This window comes from Urtica dioica, chromosome 3, assembly GCF_054948205.1.
Source record: "Urtica dioica subsp. dioica isolate 48M chromosome 3, U.dioica_male_clone48M_v1_H2, whole genome shotgun sequence".
In the NCBI taxonomy this organism is placed as follows: Eukaryota; Viridiplantae; Streptophyta; class Magnoliopsida; order Rosales; family Urticaceae; genus Urtica; species Urtica dioica.
Genome location: NC_142758.1, coordinates 50,196,921 through 50,217,086, shown reverse-complemented (window position 1 = coordinate 50,217,086; position 20,166 = coordinate 50,196,921). Strand labels below are relative to the sequence as shown.

The following is a 20,166-nucleotide window of genomic DNA, read 5'->3' as shown; positions in this document are numbered from 1 at the left end:
AAATACTATAAGGAGCTCCATACTATAATGGTACAAGTTTTATTTTTTTTTATAAAAAAAGCATAGACAGAGATGTGAACACACCAAACAAAGGAATGCAAAGTAAAACAAAGGCAAAGTAATGAAGAGAGAGAGAGAGAGAGAGAGAGAGAGAGAGAGAGAGAGAGAGAGTGGAACTGTACCTTTATTGCCCCTAATCAATCTTCTGTGAGTTGCTTTATCTTGTACATTATTTATTGTTTAATCATTAAATAAAATAAATATTTGTTATCTATATTTCGAAATTATTTTGGTGGAATTGTATTGGATATAGAGATAATGGTCCGTGCTATCAGACATTTCTAGTTTTCTAGTTCTACCACCGTATTCTTTCTCAATAATATAAAGCATAAACATACAATATATATATAATAATATATAATTTATTTTTCCCTTCTCTCTTCTTTCCTTTTTCCTTTTCCTTGATCCTTCTTCTTCTTCTTTCAATGAATCAATATTTCCTTAGCTTCAATTCTCTTGTTCCAACCCAACTCTCCTTGCAAAAAGATCACCAGTCAAACCTCTAAACAACACTAGAAATTCATTGGGGTTGAGAGACTTTTCATTTCTGGGATTTTAAACACTATCAGATTCCCCTCGAGAGTGTTTTTTTTTTCTTTTTTTTTTTCTTCTTCAAAAACTCGGAATCTCAGTTCGTCACTTTAGTTTAGCCCATTCCCTTTGGGCTATAAATAAAAGGTAAGCAACAATAATAATATTAATAATAAATAAATAAAAATCCCGAGTTGGAATTGGAAACCAGAATCTCGGGGGATTCTTTGATTCCTGTGGTGGGTATGTTAACATTATTATTATTACTCAGCATCTTCTCTTCCCAGTTTTAATACTAATTACCTTCCCTCTTCCTCTCAAATTTCTTCACACATTTTCTCAATTTTTTTTTCCTGTGGATAAGATAGCATCCAATACTCTCACCCAAAAAAAAAAAAAAACCCTCTCTTCTTTATCATCATCATCATCATCATCATTTCCTCTTCTTATTCCTCTCGTGTTATCTCACTCGATTATAATAATAATAACAATCTTCCTGTGAGCAGATTTGATAAGATTGTTGGTCAGAGAAAGAGAATCACATACACTGATACACACAGTAGCAGCGAGTGAAGCGCGTGGATGCATTTGCTTCATGTGTTCGGGTTCGGCCTGAGAGTGGGTCATCTTCTGTGGACGCTATGCCGTTGGATCATAACCCGCGTGGTCTCACTTGACGTCATCATTGTCAGCAGCACGAACAAGAACAAGATCAACAAGAACAAGAAGAACAAGAAGACAATGGAGTGTTGTTCAAGGCTGCGGAGGGTGATGATCCCGTGGGACTGGAACAGGAAGATTGGGGTGGGGTCGCGGAATAATTGGTGGAGGAGGGTCTTGTGGGGCTGGGCGGTGGGTTGGGTATTGGTGGCTGTGTGGATTGTGTACGGAATGAGTTGTCATGCGATGGAGAAGAGGAAAGACACTCTGGCGAGCATGTGCGACGAGAGGGCGAGGATGTTGCAGGAACAGTTCAATGTGAGCATCAACCATATCCAAGCCATGTCGATCTTGATCTCCACTTTCCACCACTCCAAATACCCCTCCGCCATTGATCAGGTAAACCCGAGGTTCCGTCTCAAAATCAATTGTCAATCAGAGGACTAAAATATGAAAACTCAGATTTTGATTTTAATAACAAGAAGCAGAAAGGCATTAAAACTTGTAAATAACGGTTATATTTCAAGGGCGTAGAAGGAATGCTAACAATGAGAGATCATCGTAATGGGGTATTTGCTTGAAATTTATGAAAAGTTCTTCAATTTTTTTTTTTTTTTTTTTTCGTGGGTTAGTTATTCAATTAATTGTAGATTCGGGTATGATGTCACGAGGAGTAAAACATGCGATGACATCGTGTGAGGTTTCATCTCAAAACCAATTTTCGATCAGAGTGGTTACTCGTGTTTCTTTCGTTTAGAATCAATTAGTTGACAGTTTGAGGAGTAACCCATGGTTTTATGAAACTTAAATTAATAGATTGGAATCGACTTTTTGTGTGTGTGTGTGTGTGTGTAGAGGACTTTTGCGAGGTATACGGATAGGACGGCGTTTGAGAGGCCTTTGACGAGCGGAGTGGCTTATGCGGTGAGGGTTCTTCACTCCGAGAGGGAACAATTCGAGAGGCAACAAGGGTGGACCATCAAGATGATGTACAGTCTCGAGAAAGAGGACCAACGCCCGGGTGGCGAAAATGACCATTCCGCCCCCGAGGCCTCTGAGCCGTCCCCGGCCCAGGACGAGTACGCGCCCGTCATCTTCGCCCAAGACACCGTCTCCCACGTCGTGTCCCTCGACATGCTCTCCGGAAAAGTAAGTTGACGCTTAATTACATTCCAAAAAATAGTCGGTAAAAAAAAAGGGAAAAAAAATTTAATTTTGTTGATAAATTGTCGAGCAGGAAGACCGGGAGAACGTGTTGAGAGCGAGGGCGTCTGGGAAAGGGGTTCTCACGGCTCCGTTCCCGCTCCTGAAGACCAACCGGCTCGGAGTCATATTGACCTTCGCGGTCTACAAGAGAGATCTTCCCTCGAACGCGACCCCGAACGAAAGAATTCAAGCCACGGACGGGTAAGTTATTTCGACGTTTTGAAAAATTGAATTTTTTAATTTTTCTTTCGAAATAATCCAAATGGATATGAGCAGGTATCTGGGCGGAATCTTCGACATCGAGTCGCTAGTCGAGAACTTGCTTCAACAGCTGGCGAGCAAACAGACGATACTTGTGAACGTGTACGACACGACCAACCGCTCCGATCCGATGCTCATGTACGGCTCCAACGTCTCCGACGATGGGTTGCGATACGTTAGCGCGCTCAATTTCGGGGACCCTCACAGGAGCCACGAGATGCATTGCAGGTTGGTGATTGAGTCAAATAGGTGTATTAGAATTTGTTTTGAAAAAATTGGATTGTTACAATGGTGTTTTTTTTTTTTTTTTTTTTGGGCTTGTTAATAGATTCAAGGCTAAGATGCCGTGGCCTTGGCTAGCGATGGCGATCTCTTTTGGGGTCTTGGTAATCGCGTCGCTCCTTGGGTATATTTTCCACGTGACTGGTAATCGGATTGCCAAAGTTGAAGATGGTTATCATCAGATGATGGAGCTCAAGAAACGAGCTGAGGCCGCCGATGTTGCCAAATCCCAGGTATTGATTATTGGAAAATATCCTTTTTTTTTTTTTTTTTTTTTTTATATATATATATACATTGTAAAATCTTGACCAAACTTAAATTATGTGTAGTTTCTTGCTACGGTTTCTCACGAAATCAGAACTCCGATGAACGGTGTCCTCGGTGAGTTTTTTTTTTTTTTGGTTCCGGATTATGAGAGGGAATTACAGAGTTCTGATATTGTGGTTGAAATTTTTGTGACTTGTTCCTCAAGGAATGTTGCATATGCTTATGGACACTGATTTGGACGCGAATCAACTGGATTTCGTGCGAACCGCGCAAGGCAGCGGAAAAGCGCTGGTCTCGCTCATAAACGAGGTTTTGGACCAAGCCAAGATTGAATCCGGCAACCTTGAGCTCGAAGCAGTGCGCTTCGATTTGAGGGCGATTCTCGACGACGTTTTGTCGCTGTTTTCGGGCAAGTCTCAAGAAAAAGGCTTGGAGGTATCGTCATATTTATCTTCTTCTTCTTATGTTGTACTTTTTTGGTGATGCAAATCCATGATCACAATCTGATCCGATCCGATCCGAACAGTTGGCGGTCTTCATATCGGACCAAGTCCCCGAAATGCTGATTGGCGACCCGGGAAGGTTTCGCCAGATCATCACTAATCTCATGGGAAACTCGATCAAAGTAAGTACCGCCAAGTTTGATTCATGTATTCGAAAAAGGGCAAGCAATGTGAGCTGAGTCGAATCTCTTTATGATTTTTTTTGCAGTTCACCGACAAAGGACACGTATTCGTCACCATTCACCTTGTCGAGGAGGTGATCAATTCGATAGACGTCGAGACGACAGAGACATCATCGTCGTTGTCGAAGAACACGCTGAGCGGTTTCCGCGTCGCAGACAAATGCCAGAGTTGGCGCGGCTTCCGCGCTCTGAGCCAAGAAGGCCCGGCTTTCTCGTCCCCCGACCAAATCAACCTCATCGTCTCCGTCGAGGACACTGGGGTCGGGATCCCCCTCGAAGCCCAGCCCCGGATCTTCACCCCGTTCATGCAGGTGGGCCCGTCGATCTCCCGGACCCACGGAGGGACGGGGATCGGCCTCAGCATCAGCAAGTGCCTGGTGAACCTCATGCGGGGCGAGATCGGGTTCGCCAGCGTCCCCAAAATCGGGTCCACGTTCACCTTCACCGCGGTGTTCGAAAGGACGACCGGCCAGGCGAGCGCGCCCCCGCCGGAGCTCCGCGGGATGTCGGCGCTCGTGGTCGACCCGAGGCCCGTGAGGCGTAAGGTCACCCGGTACCACATCGAGCGCCTCGGGATCCGCGTCGAAGCGGTCTCCGACGCGGCCCAGTGCCAGTCTCTCCTCTTGACGGGCGCCGCCTTCGACATGGTCCTCGTCGAGAAGGACGTGTGGGACGAGGAGGCGGGCGCGCTCGGGTCCCTCGGCCCGAAAGTCTTCGTGCTGGCGAACTCTGGCGCCACGTCATCGTCGCCGGGGGGGCGTTCGGTGATCATGAAGCCGTTGAGGGGGAGCATGCTGGCGGCGTCTGTGCAGAGGGCGATGGGGCTGGGGAGCAAGAACCCGCGGGGGAGCGGTGAGGCGGGGGTGGAGTCGCTCGGCCATTTGCTGAGGGGGCGGAGGATCCTCGTCATCGACGACAACGCGGTCAACCTCAAGGTGGCCGCGGGGGCCCTCAAGAAGTACGGGGCCCAAGTCGTCTGCGAGGACTCCGGCTTCAAGGCCGTCAAACTCCTCGCCCCGCCCCACCACTTCGACGCCTGTTTCATGGACATCCAAATGCCCGGAATGGACGGGTAAACAAACACCGCCTCTCAAATCTTCGTTCTTTATATATATATATATAAGTGGCACTGTTGGTCAAGATTATAATATATATTACTAGTGCAAGCGCATGTGACACTATTGACCAAGATTACATGATTTGTGATAAATCTTAAGTGGGCATGCACTTCTGCATATATAAATATGAAGAATCAACATAGGAGTTTATATTGAAGCTTTAAATATAGAATAATTAGAAGTTGGGGAGCTTATAAATAAGGAGAATCAACATAGGAGTGAGATGAGTTAAATTTTGGTAGGATCTAGGTACTGGGATGGCATTTTTACCCGAAATCCGTTAGCCCGTCCGTTACCCGGTCTTAACGGGTCGGGTAATACCCGTTCAAAATGAGTTAACGGGCTAACGGGTATTACCCGTTAGTATTTTAGCGGGTACGGGTTGGGTAGCGAAAATGTTAAACCCGCCCCGTTAACCCGCTAATCCGCCCGTCAATTAGTTTTATGGAAAAAAATTAGATATTTTTTTTAAGAAAACATTAGATTACATCATAATGAGTAGGTTGTTTTGATTCTTATTAAAAATTATTTTTTTTATTTTTTTTAAACGGGTTAACGGGTTAGCGGGTGCTCAATTTTGGCACCCGTCACCCGGCGGGTATACCCGTTACCCGCCCCGTTGGAAAAACCGGGTTAATGGGTACGGGTTAACGGGTATTTTAATAAGCGGGTACGGGTACCGGTATTGATGTACCCGCTAAAACCCGTATCCGTTGCCATTCCTAGGTACTGAGGATATAGCTAGTTTTAATAATAAGAGATAGTTAGGGGGTCAAATAGAGAATGCTTGGAAGTTAGGGAGCTTATTAGTAAGAAGTATTTGTTGGAAAGAGTATTTATTATCAAATGGGTTGGTGATTTTAGGCAAAGATTTGAGTGAGGTCCATTCAACGGAATTTGATAATTCTTTCGTATTATTGTCTTATTTATTCCCGAAAATAAATATTATTTACGTTTTATTTTCTAACAGTATTTTCGTAGGAGTGGGATAGACTAGAGCGAGTAAAGAAATTACGATATCGCCTACTATTGTATATGGTTCCGTTTTATATTTCAAATCAATTTGAAAACATATTTGTTCGTATCAAAATTTAACATGGGAATATAAATGTCAATATTAGGTTTGAAGCGACGAAGAGGGTACGAGAGAGAGAGAGGGAAACGAAGGGCGGGGTGAGGTGGCACGTGCCGATACTGGCGATGACTGCGGATGTGATACAGGCGACGCAAGAGGAGTGCTCAAAATACGGAATGGACGGCTATGTCTCGAAGCCCTTCGAGGCCGAGCAGCTCTACCGAGAGGTCTCACGCTTTTTTCTCTTCTCACCCGCCACCGCCACCTAAGCACAATCACCCACGGGTCAACCCTTTGACCGCCTCCCCTAACCAACTCGGAAATTCTTCACCCCCGAGTAAGTTTATCTTTTCGACTATTTAGTATGTTTTGGACTCTTTTTTAGTATGAAAAAAAATATGAATTATGACAACTTTTGTTTTTTGGCTACTTTCTTTTTGTTGATTCATATTTCTTTTGGCAGAGACGACGTTTGCTAGTGTAGCTGAGAGTGTATATATACATAGACAAAGTCCATTTGTGTTTTGATCAAGCCCTCGAATTTCGGTTCGATTTTTTTGGGATTGAAAAAAAAAAGGAAGAAGTCGAAAGCAGATCCGTTTTTCATTTCGTCCTTTGTAAAGTTCTGCGACGGAGAAGCGATGACCGGGTGGGACTCACGGAGCTCGCGATTCTGTTTCACACCATGTTAATAACACCCATACAGTCCATGAAACAAACTGTCACTTTTTTCTTATAGATAAAAGTGTAATGTATCATATGTATATATATATATTATACTAGGTTTTGATTCATTAGGAAGGAAGGTAGGAAAAAGAACAGAAGAAGATTCATCAAGAACTCTCTCTCTCTCTCTCTCTCTCTCTGGGGATTATGAGCAATCAATGCATATTTCATTTACAATAAAGTATGTGCAATTCTGGCATTTCATTTTTCCCTGTTCGTTTCTTTCCTTCACACAATTTTATACACTAATTTGTACATTGTGTCACGTCTTTATCTTGGATAGATTGCAAATACGAGATTCCATTTTATTAATGGAAAAATGATATGAAATAGCCAATTCAAATTATAACTTTTGCAAAATAGTCATAGTTTCATTAGGTATAGCAAAATAACCAATTGAGAGTACTACGACTTTTAATTCTGCCTCGATTAATTTTAATTCAGCCTTCATAAAGCTTACATTCTGTCTTTATAGTTCGTTGGGATTAAATTTAATTCAGCCTAGATTAATTTTACTTTGGCTAGTTTGCTTATAGTTGACAAACTATGGCTATTTTGCAAAAGCTTAAGTTTTATTTGGCTTATAGTTGACAAACTATGGCCTTCGTATAGGTTTTGGTATTTGTATAATAATCTCACTATAGCCTAAAAGCCCATGGACTTGGAAGAAATGGAAGCCCAAGACTTAAAAAAAAAAAAAAAAAAGGCGTTCTTACTACGCCACTCATATCGCGCAAATGATTAATTCTCGCGAGAAATAAAAAAACTTATCACGAGTATATAAAAAGCGAGACGGTACTAAACCTCATTTCTCTCTCTCCCTCCACACCCTATTCATCGTCGTCTTCTTTCTTTCCTTGAGAGAGAAAGAGAGCCAGAGCCAGAAAATCTCAGGTATAACCATCTTTTTGGATCGTTTCTCTGTCTCTCTCTCTCTCCTAGGGTTTGTTCGTGAGTGAATCATCCAATGATTTCTCTCTCGCTCTCTCTCTCTCTTGTAGGGTTTTCCAATGGATCCAGACACGGTTTCGAAGGCGTTCGTGGATCACTACTACACGACGTTCGACTCTAACAGGCCTGGTCTCGCGAGTCTGTACCAGGATGGCTCTATGTTAACCTTCGAAGGACAGAAGATTCAAGGCTCGCAGAACATCGTCGCCAAGCTCATAAGCCTTCCGTTTCAGGAGTGCCGTCACAGCATCACCACCGTCGATTGTCAGCCCTCCGGCGCCGCCGGAGGTATGCTCGTCTTCGTCAGCGGAAATCTTCAGCTCGCCGGCGAACAGCACACTCTCAAGTTCAGCCAGGTACGCTTTCCTTTTTCCTCAGATTTTCCTTGTCTCGGATTCTTCTGATTTCGAGTATTGATCTAGTTAACGATTCGGTGATTTGGTCTTGGATGAATGGATTTAGCTTCGTTAGATTTAGTTCGTGTCTATATCTCTGTGACTTTGTGATTCCCTGGATCATCGATATACGCTGTTGTTTTGGTTCAATTTTGCAAGGTTTGCTCGATGATGAATTTCTTTTTGGATACATGAATGTGTACTGCTCATTTCAAATTCAGTTTCTACGGTGTTGAATCTGTAGAGGTTTTGGTTACTGAAATGATTTTCTAATCGCCTTAGGTTTCCTTGTCTGTATTTCTACCCACCATCGCTGTGTGATCACCAATCCACTTGTATTTCGATTCGTTGTTTTGATTTCGGTTTTGTCTGCTTTTCTCAGTGAGGAATTCCTTTTTGGATTCAGGTCTTTGTGACTGTTCAGCCACCGAAATGATTCTCCAATTGTGTTATAAGCTGTTTGTTCCAGTATATCATCATTAATAATTAGTGTTAAATTGCGAGTGTTTATTATACATTACCGATGATATGGTGGTTCAACTTTTTTTTTTTTACGTGTTATTATGGACCGGGGAATCTAGATCCGTATACAATTCCATTCTTCTGTTTACCATATGTCCATGGATGTGGTCAAGAATGTTTCTATTCTGTAGATATGTATAGAGTGTAGCTGATTGCATATTCCTTGTGTTCTATTATGCTGTTCTTATCAGTAATCAATTCTTTCTGGGGTTTTCAGATGTTCCATTTGATGCCAACACCACAGGGAAGCTTTTATGTGCTGAACGACATTTTCCGGTTGAATTACGCTTGAGAGTTCAACTAAACTTTGTGGGGATTCTCTCTTTTTTTGTTTTTTTTTTTTTCTCTTCAGATTGCAGGGTCTTAAAACATAAAAGAAAAAGTAAAAAACAAGCTTGGTTTTCGCTTATTATTTTTGGACATCTCTAAGTGGAAAGTGGTGGGATTTTTTTGTTTTTGAATTTGGTTTTCGTTTTTTGATATGTGGTTGTGAACTTGTGATTGGTCGGGACGTAAGAAACTCTCCCTTGAAATGCATTTGGTGTTGAAGTCTTGAAGAAAAAAGACCTTTTTTTGTATGTTCTACGGTGTGTTGTTTCTCTATATTGATAATGCCATGATTCGTTGAAGAAGAAAAAAGATGAAAATGAAAAACCCAACTAAGGAGGAATAGAACATAACTTTGAGCTAATATTCTTTTCATTTCACCACTGAATCACCGTGTGACTATGCTTCTATATTCTCGATTCTCTACTCCAATAAATATGATGTCTTCTTTAGCTCACTCATATGTACGCTATGTTTGAAGCTTGGAAAATGAAATTCATAAGAAAAGGCGAGGTGACATTAAATAGTTATCCAATCTGTTTGAAAATCAAAGGAGATTTTGATGCAAAGATAGAGCTGTTCATTTCATACATGGCTGCCTTCACTTGGATTCTCATTTTCCATTCATTTTTCCAACAATTAACGAAAAAGTAAAACAATTGAATTTCTTATTTTAGTTGCACATTTTCTTAAACTCAAACCCAAGATACCTTCAAAACTACAACCATTTCATTGAATAAAAATATTAAAACACGAAATAGAATCTCTCTCTCTCTCTCTCTCTCAATCTTCTTCTCTGTGACCATTCAGACCCAACGCCGGGATCTCCAGTTGAGGAAGGTCGGGAATCTCGATCGGCGGCGGCAGCGGCGGATGAAGAACTCCGGCGATCTCATCGCCGAGACGGCGCTTGAAAGCCTTGTTAAAGAAATCTCCGACGCCCCGGAAATGGTTGGTAAGACCGTCTTTGACTCCTTTGATTTTGAGGACGAGAGACACTTCGGAGATTTGCCAGAGCAGCATCAACACAATCACGCCGGAGAGAAGCCAGTGAGTCACCGTGTTTTGCCTCTTCACGTTCCTCAGCTCTTTCACGATCTCGTCTTCTCTCTCCATCACCTCATCGCTCGAACTCGAACTCTCTCCTTCTTCTTTTTCTTCTTCTTTCAGCGATTCCACCTGGAAAAATGATATGAAACTCCGTTTGAATTGAATTGAATTGATTAAGAGAGAGAGAGAGAGATTGAAACCTGAGAGAGCAATCTGGAGAGCAAGAGTTGGTCATCATCGTCGGTTTTTTTCTCTTCAATCACTCTCTTGATTGCCTCGTTCAGAAGCTCTAGCTTCTGATTCTTCTCGGAATCCATGGATGATGATGATTAAAATGACTGGCTTGGATTTGGGATGGCAATGGATGATTATGAGATACGATCTCAAAACTATCTTTCTGCTGACGTGTCTTATCTTACCTTTATCACACGTGGAATCTTGACGATCGTGGATCTCTTTTCCGTTCTTTAAAAGGCTTAAAAAAAAAAAAAAAATTAACATTTACTAATTTTTTCCACTGACTGAAAAATAAGAGGGACTCGTGAATCGTGATTATTATTATATTCATAGCAAAACAATACATGTCAATTTACTAAAAATCACGAAATATATGCACAAGAGTAACGCAGGAATACATGCATTTTTGCACCAAACTAAAACATTCACCATAGCTTATTAGCTTCTATATAATATCAATATCATACGCTTTTTGCTATGTACAAAAATCAAACTATGATCTACCAAATAAATATCTTCATTTTTTTTTTTGTTTCTCGTCCCTCTCTCATATATTCCAAGGAATTGTTACTGAGGAAATGGAAGCATGTCGATATCGAAAAAGTCCGAAATGTCGGCCGCTTCGCTTGTTTCATTGCTCGCGCTTCCAATCTCCGCCTGCGTATAATCATAATCATTTAAATAATACATTTTTTAAAATAGGCCCTAATTAATACCAAAATGCAAATGAAGTGAGTTAAAGAGAGAGGGTTTTCCTTGTAATACACTTATGTAACGAAAAGCGAGTAAAATTGAAATTTCAGCTACTACATATTATTGAAGTAAAAAAATTTAGTAGGTTCATTCTATACACTAATCAGATAATTCTAAAATGAGGAGATGGACCCTATAAATAATAATAATAAGTCTTAATTATTCTTTGCAAGAAACTGTTTGAAGTTTAAAAGTTTTAGCTTATAAACTCGTATAAAATTGTAAAAAAAAAAAAAAAAAGCTGAGTTTGAGTGTGACCTTGACTTGGTGGTATTTTTCGAAGACGCGGTGGTACTGCTGGCGAGCCTCGGAGGACTTGACCATAGACATGACCCGAGAGATTGCCTGCTTTATCGTCGCGTCAACTTTCTGCTTCCGGAACGATCTGAGGAGGTCCTCCTCGTCCTCGCTGGCGGCGTCCTCGCTGGCGTCGTCCTCCGTTTCGGGTCGGAAGCCACGTAGGCCGTGCCTTTTCCGGCGCCAGCGCAGCACCACTTTCTCGAGCACGCCAACGGCCCAACATATCACCTTGTAGCTCTTCCTCACTTGGTACCCTCTCACACATGCCTGCACAAATTATCGACATGAATTTTAGGTTTTAGCACTTTTTTTTTTTTTTTTTTTTTAGCAAAAAACATCTTCCACTCTACGCATTTAAATTTATCGACAGTGTCAGAAATTTTACCGACACTTGGTACTCAAGTATTTTTGTTCCCTAAATTTTAATTTTAGACAAATCTTCGACTATTTTTCAAATTTATTAGAAGACTCCTCTATTCGTAAGGCTATGCTTGTAACCTGGCTATGTATAGCGTGTCCCTAGTATTTCTTGGATTGCAAAAAAGAAAAAAAAAAAATCAGAGAACACAACTATTGATCTTACTTTCCTTAAAAAAAAAAAAAAAAACATCACAAGTAATCTACAAAATTTTCCACTTCCCCTTATTTAAAGCACATCCACACAGGAAAAAGGATTCTGATTTCCACTCAAAATTTGACCCTTTTTTTTCCCCTAGCATAAAATCAAACTTCCAAAAACAAAAAAGGCTTCAATAAGGGTCTGTTTGGAACCCGGAAAATGTGTGTGTGAGAGCAAAAAAAAAAAAAAAAAAACTGAGAATCCATTGTCATTCAAAATATAACAAAGAATTTTCATTTTTCTTAAAATTTCCCGGGTCCCAAATATAATAATAAGGGTTATTAAGTTATATAGCCACACGGTTATAGTGAAATGAGATATAGCCCATCTTTGGTTAATTTCTTGTAAATAGCCAGGTTAACTTATTAACAGATTAGTAAAAGACTTATTTAACTCGGTCAAACATCTAAAAAAAGGTAGTTAATAGGCTGCCACGTATGCAAGTTGGTTATTTACAAAGTATTTACCAAAGGGTGGCTAATTTACAATTCATATAGTTTAGGTGGCTTACATAGCCAATTTAATTTAATAATAATAAAAAATAATAAAAAAAAGAACCTGAATCTTGACGACGTTCTGGCGGAAGGTGAGGTAATCCTTGCGTCCCCTGTATCCGCGGTACTTCTTCTGTATCGACAGAGCCGCCGAGTTGCTCCGAAAGTTGACCGCCTTGGAGATCCCCCGAATCTCGTGAGCGCTCATCTCGCCCCCACACAAGTCGTCCTCCTCCTCCTCCTCCGACCGCCGCCGCCGCCGGAACGAGTGGGCCCGGAAGGCCGACTGGATGCGGGCCGCCGCCTGGGCCGCGTTGCGCACCGCCGCGAGGGTGCGGCGGAGCGACGCCTGGTCTCCCTCGGAGTGGTGGGCCGCCGCGAGGTTGGTGACGGTCATGTCGGCCGCGGCCTCGGCGGACCCGCGAGAGAGCTCCGTCTCGCCGCCGCCGTTGCCGCCGCCGCCGAGGGTGAGGGACGACAGGTGGCTCGTCAGAGACATCTCCGAGAGGTAGCCGGCCAGGCCCTTGTGGCCCCTCGCCGCCGCGATGGAGGCCGCAGTCTCGCCGCTCGGGTTCTCCGAGGTCGGGTCCGTCACCGCTCCCGCCGAGGCCCCCGAAGCTATCAGCGCTCCCACCATCTTTTCCCTGTGCCCAATCGTAAAACCAGGTAATGTGTCATATTGATTCATATATATATATATATGTATATGTATATATATGTATATGTATATATATGTATATGTATATACGGGGACGGAGCCAGACTCTAAACTGATGGGAGGGGGCTCGAGTGATTTTTTTTTTCAGGGGGGGCTAATTTGTAAAATTTTAAGGTAAAAATAAGAAGAAAAAAAAATTGGGTAAAAAATGAATTTAAAAAAAAAAATTTGGGGGGGTTTATATATATATATATATATATATATATATATCTGTGCTGTCTGGGTTGGACCCGACTAAATTCCACGAGGCCATGGCATTAACGCGACTAAAATCCACGATGCCCTGGCATTATCAAACCAAGGACTGACAATTAAAGGTGAGAAAATTGGCCGACTTTAAAAAAGGTACAATCCAGAGTGTACATTCGATTGATAAGCGATGAAGACAATTCAAGATAAACCCGGGTATTCGACAGATTCGGGATCTCTACCAAAAGGCTGAAACCCTAAAACCAAACTAATTTCCCCACTAAGTGATGATTTTAGGCCTGTTTATAGAGACTTAACAAGTCCTTGATGGAAACTATTCCGACCCTAACAGTTAACTAATTATTTCATTCTGTAATATTTTATCATAAGAATAAGGATAAATTAATGATTTGTTAGGAACTTAGATATAGTCGAGTAAGGAGTTAATATACAATAATGAACATTAACTAGCCTATAAATACGAGGGAATAACAATGTGATAGCTAAAGGTGAGAAAACGGGTTACAAAAAAGGGTCGAACATTCAATGTATGATAAGAACCTTCGAATTCCATCGACAAACCATGAAGACAATACAAGATAAACCCGGGTATTCGACAGAAACGGGAACTCAATTCCCCCCCTAAATGATTTTTTTTGGCTTCTATTTATAAACCAATAACTCTGAATGATCCTATAATTTCGACCTAACAATTGACTAATTATTCCATTGCCTGAAGTCCTATCACAAGATTAAGGGTATTAGTAATTTGTTAGGAACATAAGTAAAAGAGAATGATAATAATAAGCAGATGAGCAAGGGGTAAAAACATAATACTTAAAAAGCTAAGTTAGCCTATTAATACCAGGAATTAGATAAAATACCATGAAACTAGAGTAGTACGAGGAAGAGATTATCCATCGCACTGATCCTCCCTTTTATATCTTCGTTAACACGAATATTCAAGTTCGTATCACAATTTCAGTCGGTTGGCTTTATTTTCGAGTTTATCATCAATAAAATTTGTATTCTCGGTTACTCTTACCATTTATGTGAGCCAAAAGAAAATGAAAATTATTATTATTATTATTATTATTATTATTATTATTATTATTTACCTTCCAAAGCGAGCTGCCCAGTGCAAAGCGGTCAAGCCCTTGATATCGCGGAAGTTCACGCTGACTCCGAGGTTAAGGATCGGGCCCAAGGCCCACTCGAAGCCCAGCCCGGCAATCAGGTGAATAATCCCTTGCTCTTTCTTGGACAGCAAGCAATCCGTTGTCTGATTCTGCCGTTCCCACGACTTGGAAGATATCCAACTCTGCAATTTGTCCCTCAAAAGCTCCTCGACGAGCCAGTCCACGGTCGCGGCCGAAGATCCGCCACCGAACGAGAGAGCCTCGATCACATTCGCGTACGAGTCAAAGTCCGCCGCGTCTTCTCTCTTGTTCTCGGACAAGAGCATCTGAACGAACTTCACGAGGAACAGAAGCTCTTCGGGGCTTCTTCTCGTCGATTCCGACTCCGCCGGAGACGAATCGGGTACGACGGGATCGAGCCGATACTCGAACTCTCTGATCTCGCTGCAAGACTCGCGGTTCCCGGAAGTGACGCAGAGAGTCACTTTCCCGGGAGAGCAACGAGGCGGGGCTTCGCAGCGGAGAACGCCTTCTTGGACGATCTCCAGAGTAGATTCCACGTCGCCGAACATGCAATTCCACGTCGATTCGGACGGGTCGCAGAGAAACGATCCGACAATGATGATCTGCACAAAATAATATAATCTTTATTGTATTCTCTACTAATATATATATGTATATATATGGGTTCGTGTGTGTGATGTACCTTTGTGGATTCGGAAACGTAACCCCATGCGGGGGATATTTCCCTGATCTTGAATTTCTGCTTTTGCGAAACGATGACGCTTAGATCGGACTCGAAAGATCCGATCTGGCCCTGGTTATACAACATACTGTAGTAGCTCGAATTGGACACACCGATTCCTGACGTGGAAGAAAATTTCAAACTGTTGACTTCTTGACCCATTGTCGGAGAAGCTGATAACGAAGATTATAGTCAATCAGTCAGAGAAACTATAATGCATGTGACATGGCATGGTTTTTCGGTTAAGACTCGCTGCTAACAGATATTCCGAACGGTCTGTTTGGTTTCTCTAATCACGCGAGATTCGTGAATTTTCAGGGACGGGGAATGGGAAACAGAGAGATCATCAGAGAGTCAATCGAAATAAGATGTTTTTTTTCTTGGCATGTTCAGCCAAAAAGACGATGGGAAATGATGTCAACCATTTGAAGCTCTTCGGGGGAGAGTAAAAAAAAAAGGAAAGGGAAACGAAACGAAACGAGGGAAAGGGAAAGGGAAAAAAGGATTCAACACCTAAAATAACATGAAACATATTTACAAACGTATCTATTGCGATGAACAAATTATCTTTACTAAAACCGTACCGTGATCGACGCTGCTCGTACTTGAAGTTTGCCAGCGACGCTGTTCCGGGACTTCATTTGATCCGGTTCTCGTAAAATCTTGTTCCTGTTTTCCACGCCGTCGTTAATTCTATGATAACCTTGCATGACCTATTAATTTCCAAAGAGAGATAATTATACTCACATTTCCGTTGAATGACAAATCACTTTGCTTTTCCACTTCGCACGAATCTAAGACGTCTTTCCAAGACAAAGACTCTTTTCTTTCATACGAATACAGCGGTTGCTCAATGTATTGACTCTGACTTCCATTACCTGAGAAAAAGAAAAAAAAAAAAAAGAAGCTTTATTTTGCTTTCTTCCAATGCTGATAAACCCGTCGAAACAAAACATTGCATTGTGTTTTCTGGTATATATACTTGGTATTTTACCTACACGGTTTTTGCTTTCAATAATATATAATTAGATGCTTTTAATAAACGTATGTAAAAAAAAGGAAGATGAACAAAGGGACAAGCTATACAGCGTGAGACATTAGGTACATAAGCTTTTGCGTTTTAGGCTTTCAATTCAGTTTTATTTTTTTATACAATACAATAAAATTTGTAGGTATCATCTTACTGTATTATTTAATGATTCAGCTACCCTTAAATGCTTTTTTTTTTTTTTAATTATAAATTATATCAACAAAATTCTAAAAATTCTTCTATCTTTAATAATTGGCCCTCTTTAAATGCATGTATTTGAGAAGCAGAACATGGCATTAGAAATTAAGAATATACTAACCTTGCAACCCAAGAAATCCACCGTAATAGTCATTCTGCGACATGTTTTGCGTTTCGCGAAAATCCGCAAGCTGATCTCGGTTAAAGACCTCCTCTTTATTATATCCCATTAGTTCGGAAGAAGCTTTCAAGTCTTCGACATGGCTTCCGAAATCCTGGAGAGTGTCATCGTTGAGACTCAGCTGCTCTTCGAGCTGCTTCAGAGCGTGGCTGACTTCAGAACCGCTCGTACCGATTCCGTGACGATGATGATCGGCGGCTCCGTTTGTTAGGATGACGATATCGGAACTGACTTCACCGGAGCCGGGGCTCGTGAGGCTCTGATAGTCGCTCACGGAGATATTGGTGGGACTCTGGGTGAAAGACAATAACGACCCCGGAGATGGCTCGCCAAAAGATATGGAATTGGAATTGCTCTGCAAACCGCAAATAATATAATCAGAATGGGAATTACTTTTAGCGGTTTCGAGTTAAAAACAATAAGAAAAAAATTAAGAAACAAATAAATAAATAAAAAAAAACCTCGGTTATGTCTCTGTAATGAACGAGGACAATGTGCTCGTATGCCCTGTGTCGAAAAGAATAAAAATTCGATAAGAAATTAGAGGACTTTATTTATTTTCTAGTAGTCTTGAGTTCATTGCTATTGAATAATTTTTAAAAAATAATATATGAGTATAATAATAGAATAGAATACTTACGGATCGAGCATCCAATAGCTACGTCTCTGAAAATTGTTGTTTTCTTCTCCATGTGCATAATAGCAGTTCAATGTTTCAACATTACCGACCTTCAAATCAAAGAAAAAGTAGGGTAAAGCAAACAAAAAATTGTAAATCGATAACAAAAAAAGAAATATATTAAAATTTTACTAGATTATACAGATAGAGGCAGAAAATTTACTTGCAGGAGAGCTTAGAATAAATATCACAATTGAGGGCAAAACTGATAATTTATTCATATTTCGGTGTAGATTTCGAAAAATATCTACAATATAGGGTAAAGCATTACAATTTTCCAAAAATTATTTCAGGTCCCCACATTAATTTCACACACTTTGAAGGTATTCAAGACACCATCAGAAGTGAGATTTTAGTACGAATTAATGCCCTATTATTGATTAAGACACCTAACTTTTCCGATCATTTATAATCCTCACAAAAACCTATCATCTCATTTTCTTTAGTACAAATTTCAAGAGACATAATGAACGATTATCCAAAGGCAAACCTTGAGGCGCTCGTGAGCTTCTCCGACGGTCCTTCCATCTTTCTTCTTACGCCAATTATGCCCGTCCTTCCGAAAGAACCGAAGAACTCTCTTGTTGAACAGAAACAACGACCCGCCTTTTTTTTTAGAACAATCCAATACAGAATTCTCATAAGATAACAACAACAACAAATCAGAAAATAAATAAATAAAAAGATAAAATTACTGGTTGGTAGTTTGGCTGGTTCTTGAGTGATCTTGTACTTCTCGTGATTCTGCAAAATGAAATGCACTTCGGCGGGTTTTAGCCATCGGGATTTGGCTTCTTGATCAAGCTCGTTTATGTCGAATTCTGCTGATTCTGATGGGAATAATATAATCCAATGATCATCAATATTATATGTAATTCACTGCTTGTAATTAATCTCTGTTCATAGGACTAAACATACTTTACATGATCACCAAGGCAAAAAAAAAAAAAAAAAAAAAACATAATCCTGAGTTCAGAAGTTTACTTCTTGAGGTCAAAAACCCTAAACCCCCAATTATTCAATTTTCTTTAGCGAAAGACTGTTAGCGCCGAAATTACGTGGACATAAACACCAAGTTTTGTAGCTTTTTAGCGTCTCTCGAGACTTTTGAGAGAAATAGAAAAGTAATTAGAAAAAAAGACCTTGCTTATGTACGGACGGACTAACCTGAGATCATCGAACTCATCTCCGAGAAGTCGATTCGCTCATTCGCTCTTTCAATTCAACCGAAGAGCGATCGGAGAGAGAGAGAGAGAGAGGTCCAAGGTTGTGGGATCGAAACCGACAAGAGAGACGAAAGAGGGGTTATTTTTTACTTTGGGAGAGAAAGAATTCAATTTACTGTATTTTTACACTTGATTCATACAAAGCTACAAACTACAAAGACAGCTTTTTTTTTTTTCCTAAGAAAACGAAAAGATATTTCATAATTGATACGGAATCGATTATTCATCGTCTGTTTGATTGTCTTTATTTAATTGGGAAATGGGACCCAGAAGCAGCTGATCATTGCTCTATAGATTATCTACAGTGGTGGGTCCCGGATTGGGGATATTCTCGTAAATTTGCCGTCTTTATCCTAGACAGTGGATTAGTGAACACTTGGAATGTTGTATTTAGACGGTGGATTAGTGAAAGCTTGGAATGTTGTATTGTAAAATTCCAAATTATTATAAGTTTAAAGATTTTTTTTGTTTTATTTAAATTTGAGTTATTAGCGACAAAAATACTCAATATTTTTTATTTGTCGCAGTTTAATACTTTTTTTTTAAAAAAAAATTGCTAGAAAAATACTCAGTGTTAGAATATCATTGCATCGTTACTATTTGTCATTTAAGAAATACACGTATAACCTATCTAGATGAGCAAAATTAAAAAAATAAACATCATATATTTATAATATTTAAAAAATTTAAAGTAATAGTTTTTTTTCTCTATCTTTGGCATAAATTCTTGACCCTTTTAACGCATTTTCGTTTATTTTATTATTTATTTTAATACCGAAAAAGTTTGAATACTCTTTGTTTTAAAATAAATTACAAATATATTAAATTAATAATAAATAAAGAGCTATAAGAAGTTTATTTAATTTTTTAATTTAAAATTATTTATTTTCTACAACATTAAGTAATAATAAATAAAATGCTATTAACATGAAGTTTTCCTAAAAAAAGATCGTATATATAAATATACATATTCATGCTCATGGTGAGGAACGAGAGGAGATGAGAGAATATAGAATTTTAATTTATTTTTTTAACTTAATAAAAAAATTAAGTTTATTTTTAATTTTACTAATTTAAATGACTTATATATGTCCTTCCATCCATTTTAACAGACAAGTAGTAACGGTGGAAAGATAATGCAACATTAAGTATTTTTTTCTGCAACTTTTAAAGAATGGGTATTTAAATTGCAACAAATAAAAAACATTGAGTATTTTTTATTGTCAATAACTCTTTAAACTTTAATGTTTTAAGTAATTAAGTAACATTGTAATAAAAAAAATAGTAAAAAAAAAATATTACTATTATATGTATTTTAATTAATATTCCTAGGCAATTGAGATGGACATTGGAAATATAATTAAGTGCAATTGAAAGTTTTCGGTTGTTAATGATTGACGTTATGTATGAATAAAAAATTATCAAAGTATAAATATTATTTCGATCTTTAGTGGAATCGGAAGTTTCAGATCGTTAAAGATTGGAATTTTGTTTCTTCAACGGAAATATTCAAATTTAGACGTGCTTAAAAGCAAGTAAGCT

The 20,166-nt window shown here is 39.8% G+C and overlaps 4 protein-coding genes across 5 annotated transcripts; 2 read left to right on the top strand and 2 right to left on the bottom strand.

Moving 5' to 3' along the window:
- Window positions 1-320: 320 nt before the first annotated feature.
- HK3 (histidine kinase 3) lies at window positions 321-7,136 on the top strand. The gene is made up of 12 exons (XM_089610115.1): window positions 321-738; window positions 1,098-1,650; window positions 2,107-2,400; window positions 2,489-2,658; window positions 2,734-2,946; window positions 3,047-3,233; window positions 3,330-3,381; window positions 3,473-3,702; window positions 3,794-3,892; window positions 3,979-5,024; window positions 6,192-6,482; window positions 6,609-7,136. The coding sequence occupies exons 2-11, from the start codon at window positions 1,174-1,176 to the stop codon at window positions 6,412-6,414; spliced, it is 2,991 nt and encodes a 996-aa protein (XP_089466241.1). The 5' UTR covers window positions 321-738; window positions 1,098-1,173; the 3' UTR covers window positions 6,415-6,482; window positions 6,609-7,136.
- A 470-nt stretch (window positions 7,137-7,606) lies between these two features.
- Window positions 7,607-9,317, top strand: LOC149403592 (nuclear transport factor 2B-like). The gene is made up of 3 exons (XM_089609617.1): window positions 7,607-7,765; window positions 7,873-8,178; window positions 8,957-9,317. Exons 2-3 carry the CDS (start codon window positions 7,882-7,884, stop codon window positions 9,029-9,031), a joined length of 372 nt encoding a protein of 123 aa, XP_089465743.1. The 5' UTR covers window positions 7,607-7,765; window positions 7,873-7,881; the 3' UTR covers window positions 9,032-9,317.
- A 299-nt stretch (window positions 9,318-9,616) lies between these two features.
- On the bottom strand, window positions 9,617-10,776 carry LOC149403591 (uncharacterized). The gene is made up of 2 exons (XM_089608870.1): window positions 10,317-10,776; window positions 9,617-10,245 (listed from the first exon to the last, which is right to left on the bottom strand). Exons 1-2 carry the CDS (start codon window positions 10,431-10,433, stop codon window positions 9,850-9,852), a joined length of 513 nt encoding a protein of 170 aa, XP_089464996.1. The 5' UTR covers window positions 10,434-10,776; the 3' UTR covers window positions 9,617-9,849.
- A 57-nt stretch (window positions 10,777-10,833) lies between these two features.
- LOC149403590 (Calmodulin-binding transcription activator protein with CG-1 and Ankyrin domain) lies at window positions 10,834-18,808 on the bottom strand. 2 transcript variants are annotated; one of them, XM_089608869.1, is made up of 13 exons: window positions 18,566-18,808; window positions 18,094-18,228; window positions 17,889-18,004; window positions 17,360-17,448; window positions 17,181-17,226; window positions 16,660-17,074; window positions 16,058-16,188; window positions 15,895-15,979; window positions 15,272-15,429; window positions 14,545-15,191; window positions 12,584-13,163; window positions 11,365-11,673; window positions 10,834-11,010 (listed from the first exon to the last, which is right to left on the bottom strand). In XM_089608869.1, the coding sequence occupies exons 1-13, from the start codon at window positions 18,582-18,584 to the stop codon at window positions 10,921-10,923; spliced, it is 2,820 nt and encodes a 939-aa protein (XP_089464995.1). In that variant the 5' UTR covers window positions 18,585-18,808; the 3' UTR covers window positions 10,834-10,920. The 2 variants fall into 2 exon arrangements, with proteins under 2 accessions (XP_089464995.1, XP_089464994.1); XM_089608868.1 differs by having other exon boundaries at window positions 15,272-15,483; window positions 18,566-18,807.
- Between the last annotated feature and the right edge of the window lie 1,358 nt (window positions 18,809-20,166).

Coding starts and splice junctions, on each gene's coding strand:
- HK3 (XM_089610115.1), top strand. CDS start 1,174: ATGCATTTGCTTCATGTGTTCGGGTTCGGCCTGAGAGTGGGTCATCTT. Junction 3,234..3,329: donor CCGATGTTGCCAAATCCCAG/GTATTGATTATT, acceptor AATTATGTGTAG/TTTCTTGCTACGGTTTCTCA. Junction 5,025..6,191: donor CAAATGCCCGGAATGGACGG/GTAAACAAACAC, acceptor TGTCAATATTAG/GTTTGAAGCGACGAAGAGGG.
- LOC149403592 (XM_089609617.1), top strand. CDS start 7,882: ATGGATCCAGACACGGTTTCGAAGGCGTTCGTGGATCACTACTACACG. Junction 8,179..8,956: donor ACACTCTCAAGTTCAGCCAG/GTACGCTTTCCT, acceptor TGGGGTTTTCAG/ATGTTCCATTTGATGCCAAC.
- LOC149403590 (XM_089608868.1), bottom strand. Junction 13,164..14,544: donor TGGGCAGCTCGCTTTGGAAG/GTAAATAATAAT, acceptor GATTGGGCACAG/GGAAAAGATGGTGGGAGCGC. Junction 11,674..12,583: donor AGAACGTCGTCAAGATTCAG/GTTCTTTTTTTT, acceptor TAATTTGTGCAG/GCATGTGTGAGAGGGTACCA.
- LOC149403591 (XM_089608870.1), bottom strand. CDS start 10,433: ATGGATTCCGAGAAGAATCAGAAGCTAGAGCTTCTGAACGAGGCAATC. Junction 10,246..10,316: donor TCTCCAGATTGCTCTCTCAG/GTTTCAATCTCT, acceptor TCATTTTTCCAG/GTGGAATCGCTGAAAGAAGA.